This window comes from Trifolium pratense, linkage group LG1 (genome assembly GCF_020283565.1).
Source record: "Trifolium pratense cultivar HEN17-A07 linkage group LG1, ARS_RC_1.1, whole genome shotgun sequence".
Lineage (NCBI taxonomy): Eukaryota > Viridiplantae > Streptophyta > Magnoliopsida > Fabales > Fabaceae > Trifolium > Trifolium pratense.
In genome coordinates, this window is record NC_060059.1 from 48,015,214 (window position 1) to 48,023,561 (window position 8,348).

At 32.5% G+C, this 8,348-nt stretch overlaps 1 protein-coding gene across 1 annotated transcript; it reads right to left on the reverse strand.

Annotated features, from left to right (window-relative positions):
* Positions 1-422: 422 nt before the first annotated feature.
* On the reverse strand, positions 423-2,708 carry LOC123924760 (probable aquaporin TIP-type). Its single transcript, XM_045977731.1, has 2 exons — positions 2,181-2,708; positions 423-1,210 (listed from the first exon to the last, which is right to left on the reverse strand). The coding sequence occupies exons 1-2, from the start codon at positions 2,598-2,600 to the stop codon at positions 791-793; spliced, it is 840 nt and encodes a 279-aa protein (XP_045833687.1). The 5' UTR covers positions 2,601-2,708; the 3' UTR covers positions 423-790.
* Between the last annotated feature and the right edge of the window lie 5,640 nt (positions 2,709-8,348).

An 8,348-nucleotide genomic window follows, 5' to 3' on the forward strand; every position in this document is an offset into this window, starting at 1 on the left:
CGGAATGTTTATCATTTTCAGACTACAAATTTTGATTAGTTTGTGGTTGTAGTCATTGCTTTCGAGACGTATAACTTTGCAAAGAATCAAATAAAGCTTTTACACGGGTAAACTTGTTTATTTTCTGTTTGTTCTTGTTCTTGTTCTTGTTCCTACTCATGTATTAATAGGTTAGTGTTAGAATGATGGAGAGACTTTCACAAGCTATAGCTTGCTTTTAAAAGAATATTTTCACATGACAAATGCATGTTTGGAAAAGGGTTAGAAACTTGTGTTATAGTTGAAATCTATGATCTTGGGGTCTTTAAAATATATGAAAAATCAATCGTCATTTGCTTGTTTGTTTTATTTACAAAAGAATCTAAAAAACCAAAACATTTAATATAATTCATATATGTTTTCTTGAATCAAATTATACATTGTTACTCATTCGTTCATGTGGATTCAATACACTATTTATTACGATGACATACTCGTGCACTTGCGAGTGTGTCAGTACGCATATTCTACTGAATTCATTAGCATTTCCCTCAACTAAATACTAACTGTTGAAGTGCTAACGTTTTTGCAGGTACTACTTTCCCTCTTCGTGCTTGAAGTCAAAACCACTATATCAAGTATCAACCACCTCATTATGCCATTGAAGTTATCTTGTTCTACCCGTTCATATCACATTTTTATAAGATGACAATGTAAAACTATTTCAGATTATTAATATACATTTTCATTAAACTCATATGTAAATTTAGTAATTGATTCTAAAATTACCAAAAAAACAGAATTTTTTTCATTACTTAGTAATAAATGCAAAATCATAAACAAAACCAGCAATCCCACCACCAATGAAAGGGCCAACCCAATAGACCCAATGGTTGCTCCAGCTCCAAGTGACGAGTGCGGGTCCAAACGACAGAACCGGGTTCATAGATGCTCCATCAAAAGGCCCGCCAACTAAAATATTTGCTCCAACTATGAGCCCAATGGCAAGTGGTGAAAACCTGTTCAAAGGAGGCATTTGAACTTGCTTTCGTGCATTTTGGTCGTTGACCACAACCACAATATTAAGTGGTGGTGCATTATAGCGTTTGGTGGCCTTGGGATCAAAGACAGTAGCACACATCGTGAACACTAAAATGAATGTCATCACCATCTCTAACACCAATGCGTTTTCCACTCCCACTCCATTTGAAAGTCTATAAACGGGCACCCACTGCATAACAAAACACAGCCCATGATATATGAATTAATTATCTTTGAAAAACTAAAAGATATACTTTATAATTATATTTAAGAGACATAATTAATTATTAGTTGGTTTAATGGTGACTGACGTTAAATTTGGTAGAAAATATCACGGTTCGATCCCCACAATTACGATTGGAAGGAGGTTGGAATCATGTCTGAACCTGAACTGACCCCGCCCGAACCAGATTAAACTGGTGGTGAAAAAAAAATAAAAAATAAAAAATATCTTAAGAAAAATACATTATAAAAATCTGTTAGAAAAAACTTGGAGTATCCAGCTGGAAGAGGTCATGTTAAGAGTTCGAGATCCACTACTTAGATAGATGTAATTCTTTCTAGATCTAGAATAATGTTTTAAAAATTTTCATTGGCCACCTCAATTTGGTTTGACCATATATTTGAACCATATACATGTAGTGCAAAAATGGTCAAACAAACTTGATGTATTAGGTTAAAGATTTTGATCAAATACACTTATTTTTGTTGACCAAATTTTGCTGGGACGGAGGGAGCATGTTGTTAAACTTCTAAATTAGTCTTAATTATGTAGACTAAACCTATTGGCTTTTATGTATAGTAGTATAAGTTAAGGATTTTTTTTTGAAGGATAGTATAAGTTAAGGATTAAATTGAAGAACTAACTAATTGGTGAGAGGATGATAGTTAAAACAAATAAATGGATGGTTTATTCTAAAAGAGCACTGCTATTTGCAGCGAAAGAAAATATCACGAACGGTTTCACGAAGTATTGCCATCATTGGATTTTGTTTGGTGGAAAACATGAACGGTGGGATGAAAAGAAGGGAGTAAGAGGCAGTTTCAACATACTGCTTACAAGTTGTCGTGATGCATTCGTGGGCAAATTTGTCGCTATAAGTAGCATTATTCATTCTAAAAACTAAAAATTAATAATCCAACAGTAATGACAAGCGTACCTGTCCACCGGGAAAGAACACGAGCAGCCCGCAGGCGGCGATGGAGGCAAGGAGCTGAGCAATCCAGTAGATTAAGGCACGAAAGATGTGTAAATTTCCGCCTATAAAAGCGGCAAACGTGACAGCAGGGTTGAGGTGCCCACAACATGTATACGGATTCATGTCCGTATACTTGATTCCGACAGAAACCGCAGCAGTGAGGGCAAACGCCTGAGCGATTGCAGTGGCAATGAGACCGAACACAGCGTCGCCGGTGATTTTGTTTACAACTATTCGAGAGCCTGTGGCGGCAAAGACAAAGATGAATGTGGACACGAATTCGTTGACAGCGGCCTTTACAGTGTCCATGCTGAGAATTTTCGGTTGAGGTCTAGGCCTTTCGGTGATGGGAATGTTTGAAACATTTTTTCTGTTTCTCATTGTGATTTCTTTTGATCAAAGGTGGTTGTTACTCTTGTTTCTCAGCTCAGTTGAGGATGAGCGTTGAAGGAAGTTTCTGTATATTTATGATTTTGATTTAAAGTGTTATAATGCGTTGACTTATGCATGATGAGATTCATAAGGTATGAAAAAAGAAATGCAATTTGAGGGAAAATAGTGGATACAATATTCAAACAAGTGAGACATCATTATCAACAGACAATGAATATTAAATTAAAAATTGATGGGATCGTGATCTTGATCTTTGGATTTTCTATATATAATCGATATAAAGAAGGACTTTGGATAAAAAAAATAATTTTCCATGACAATATGCACTATTGTAAGATGTTCTTTTTTTTTTTTTTTTCAATTTGACTTTCAATGTTTGTCTTATATATATATATATATATATATATATATATATATATATATATATATATATATATATATATGCATTTCAATGCTAGTTTATTAATGAGAGAGACTTATTTTTTATGCTGGTCGAGAGTTAGTTCTGAAATAAAACATAAACTTTTAGTATTATTAATGAGAAAAATTAGTTTATGTGTAATTTTTTAAAGTGTTCTTTATAAAAATGATTGGATAAAGTACTAAAATGTTTATTGAGTTCTTTCTAAAACAAAATGTTCGGAAGAACTTGAATTTAACTTTTGGTAAGAACAAGTCTTAGTAATTTATAAATGAAGGAGAAATGTTTTTCTTACATAAAATTTGACATCAACATTATTAAATATTTATATGATTTTTATTTTTTATCATTATTTTCACTTCTTTAATTTTGTTTTTCTTTTATGGAGTTAGATGTTTAACACTTAGAGGCATGTCAATTAGAATTGAATGACAAAACACTATTAATTAGTGCAAATTTGTTAGCCATTAAAATTAACATTTTTTTTTTAAATTAAAGGCATTCTGCATGCATAGCTTATCCCTTCAAGATAATTGAGAGGTTAATCACTCTCAACAATTATATTTTATACACGCCGATTGAGATTAAATGATTAAAGGCATTCTGCATGCATAGCTTATCTCTTCAAAATGATTAAAGGGTCTAAGTATCTATCACATGTGTCACACTATATTGATAAAATCATAAGATTGCACAAATTTGTTTGCTATTTAAATCAGGATATTCTACATTATTGTACATCTACAATGTGTAATTACATATTTTTTTTAAAGGCCAAAAGTGGTTTTGCAATAATTTATTGATGAGTCATATGACCATCAATCACATTCGTAGTTGAGCAATCCACGGAGGGGGGTTTGTACCTTCAGAAACTCTGATGCTTAAGATAGTTTAGAGAACAAGGGTATAATATGTTATAATATCGAAATTGAATTTTACTTTGGTATTTCACCTAGTAAAAAAAAAGTTTCATCAGGATTACAGTGTGTTTGGTTATATGGCAACACAAATTAGTTTTAAATTAATTAACTCTTTAAAATTAATTTTGAAAAAAAGAAAAGAAATATATTTGATACATTGTTGTTTTCACTCCCATGCAAATAATAGTTGATTCATTTGATACAAACAGACACAGTATCCATCCATTGCTACCAATTGCATCGTGGCGTCTTTCTCGTCCCCTATTAAAATAGTTATTATAGTTTTATCTAAGAAAAGTATCAACAAAAACCCCAAATTTCACGTAAAAATTCACAATCTATTTTCTTCTTCATTTTCAATGGAACTCGTTTCCATCACCTTCTCCTCCCACCACCGCCGATTCCATTTGTAGTTTCGAATTCCTCCCCCGCCGTTTTCCTTCTCAATAATCATGGAAAAAAGGAGCCGGATGAGGGTTTTCTTGGAGTTCGTTTCATGTTGTGCAACACCACGGCACACGCTGGAATCTTCAATTCCAGGCGAGGATAACGAAAGGTGGCTAGTTCCGGCGCCGGCTGTTTCTACAGCTTCCACATCCGTTTCTTCTCGTTATAGATATCATAGGAAACAAAGAAAGGGTGCGCTAGATTGGAGACCTTCGTTAGGATCGATTTCGGAGGATATTGCCGTGGCGCCGAACACTACGGTGGTGTCGAGGGAGGTGAAGAAGAAGAAGAATGTCGCTCGCGGTCGTCATACCAAGGTATATCACCGGAGTTACAGCGACGGTTATTATGAGTCAGTTAAAAAACTCACAGTTTTGAGATTGATTTAACAGTTTAATTATTAACAGTTTAATTAGACGGTTAATGTAGTTTGTTTCTTTATTGTAAATCCTAAAAGATGGATTTCTTTTTTTTTTTAATCCAACTTTTGATGGATTTCTATAATGTAAACAAATAATAAATCTTGAATTTATTTATTCCTCTACACTATTTTTTACTCGTTGATCATGATCGTTAGATTATAACTTTTTTTTGCGGACGTTAGATTATAACAGCTAATTTTTTTTTTGGGCTTTCACCATTAGTTTAACTAGGTTCGAAGATTAGTTCTAACATCGACCGTTAATTATTAGCAATTATTTTGATTATGTTAGATTGTAGTGCTTATAATTTTTTTTTAAGCAAAAGGAACTCATTGCATTTCGTTATTATTTATAATAGAAAAGATACAACTAGGAGGATAGTAATAATGAATAATGGGGTTAGATTGAGATAAAGACGCTCTAGCAAAGTTATGAGCGACTCTATTTGCTTCCCTACGAATAAAAACTATCTTGTAACTAGCATTTGTGTTAAGTAGGAACCTACAAGATGATAACAAAGTTCCTAGCATTTGTGTTAGTGCTTATAAGATCTCATTGACTAGATCAACTCCACAAATTTTTATAAAAATTCAAAAAAATTAGTTATGTACTCAGACTATTGAAATTCAACGGTTTTTTAAAAGTTTGTCGTACGTTCAATTGAAATTATCAGAAAAAGTATCAAACGGTTTTGAATTTTTATAAAAATTTGTGGAGTTGATCTACTCAATGAGATCTTTGAAGTTGGATTGAAGAAATATAATGCCGATATCGAGTTATTAAGCGGAGTAAGTCAATGAAGACTTACTCTTGGAGTCAACGGATCCCTCCTCATATATATATATAGGGGTTTTCTAACTTAGACCCTAGTTAGGTCTAAGTTAGCAAGGTGCACCTTTTCAATTGGACCAAAATACCCATTCTTTTTAATTAATTAACCAAAATACCCATCAATGGACGCGGATCCAGTGTCGCGCGCGTACCGAAGGACCATGGTTACAGACCGTTGATTTCCATCAGACAGCCAAGATCTGATCTCATCAAGACTGTCTGATCAATCCGACAGCCCAGATCATTCTGATCCATCAGATTCCAGCGCTTGCGCCACACTGGATTACACCCTGGAGAGAGAAAAATTTGCTTTTTAAAAGTAGGACACGTGTCACACAATGGTTGGCTGGACGTGATTTTTGTTCATTTAATACTTTGAACTCAATTATTTCGTTGTAAATTAATTTTTTTTTTTTTTATACCAAAATTCATAATTTTTTTTTTCTACAAATAGAGACTTGGTTCGTTTGATTTGGACACCGAAAAAAAAAGTAATTTTTCACTACCTTAATCTCATTTTTTGTCTACTAAATACGTTACTTGTGTGTTGTAATTTAACACGCACCACTCAACCAACTCACTGAAACCATTATACCAGGAAAATAGTAGATAATATTCTGGAACTTTTGGTATATTTTATGAAATTTTTGGAGACCTGAAACTATTTTTAGTTAATTAAATGAGATAAAACGGTAATTAAAAACTAGTGTTTGCTTCTGAAACCATTTTACTGGTAGAATGGTTGCACATAGTTGTATTCTGAAACCATTTTACTGGTAGAATGGTTTCAATGAGTAATTTATTAATTGTGTTTGCTTCTGAAACCATTTATCTGGTACAATGGTTTCAGAGAGTGGTAATCTGAAACCATTTTGCTGGTAGAATGGTTTCAGTAAGTTGGTTATTAGTTATTTGCTTCTGAAACCATTTAGCTTGTAGAATGATTGCACATAGTTGTATTCTGAAACCATTTTACTGGTAGAATGGTTTCAGTGAGTAATTTATTAATTGTGTTTGCTTCTGAACCCATTTATCTGGTACAATGGTTTCAGAGAGTTGTAATCTGAAACCATTTTGCTAGTAGAATGGTTTCAGTGAGTTGATGTAAGGTAGTGAAAAATGAGATTAAGGTAGTGAAAAATTGAGTTTTTTTTTTCTGTGTCCAAATCAAACGAACCAAGTCTCTATTTGTAGAGAAAAAAAAATTATGAATTTTGGTATAAAAAAAAAATAATAAATTAATTTACAACGAAATAATTGAGTTCAAAGTATTAAATGGAAAAAAAATCACGCCCAGCCGATCAGACAGCGACACGTGTCCTGCTTTTAAAAAGTAGATTCTTCTCTCCAGGGTGTAATCCAGTGTGGTGCACGCGCTGGAATCTGATGGATTCGGATGATCTGGACTGTCTGATTGATCAGACAGTCTTGATGAGATCAGATCTTGGCTGTCTGATGGAAATCAACGGTTTGTAACCATGGTCCTGCGGTACGCGCGAGACACTGGATCCGCGTCCATTGATGGTAATTTGGTTAATTAATTAAAAAGAATGGGTATTTTTGTCCAACTGAAAAGGTGCACCTTGCTAACTTAGACCCAACTGGGTCTAAGTTAGCAGCCCCATATATATATATATATATATATATATATATATATATATATATATATATATATATATATATATATATATATATATTCTTTCTATAAATTTTTTTAGTGAAATTACAATAAAGAATATAAAACTTGCAATGTGGTTAAATTGAATAAGGATAATTTGGTAACATTGGTAGTAATCAATTTTAATATATTAGTAATAGGTTTCTCTTTTCTGTTGTAACAAATTTCCCTATTTTTAATCCATTGTTTATACACGTTAGCGCAATAAAAAAGCAGCACAGAGGCAGATTATTGACTATTTGCTACTCTCTTTGTCTCAAAATAAATGACATGTTTGACTACATTTATGTTTGCCAATGTATATTTTTCATCGTTAATATTTTTAGTTATGTATTATTAAAAATTATAAAAATTGTATATTTTAAAAATACTTATTGAGACAAATTAAACAACATTTCATATGCTAATATTTGCATTTATATATTAATAAAAACTATAGTTAAAGCAGATCATATGAATAGTACACTAAGTCAAAATTATATCATTTATTTTGGAGAGAGGGAGTATTATTTATTTTCCTTACAAACACAAATCGGGAAAACAATTTCATGTTAATTTGTTTGATCTGTAAAACAAAGAAGTGCAAGTGAAAGAGAAAGAAGAGTAAATGAGGGTTGGAGTTGTCCTTCACAACAATGATATTGGGGCGTGGGAGAGACATGGATACAAAAAAGTAGAAAAATCAGTACAATTCTCTAAACATCGAGTCTCTCTTTTGAAGTCTTTCTCACACATTCTATGGTTCTAAGTTCTAATTCTGTCAATTTGAATTATGCATTGTGATATTCTACTTTACCATGGCTATTTGTGTTATTTTTTGAATTGAAAATATTATGAGTAACTATTTCTGAGTATCAAGCTAGCAACCGTGTATGAATGAATACAATTTGAGGAAGAATATATAAAGTGTCATCTATTCAACCCAACTTTGATGCTTATGTCATTCTTGTTTAAATTGTGCAATGAAATCTAATTATCAACTATTGCTCTAATTGCTTGGTCATACAAGAAGCACAA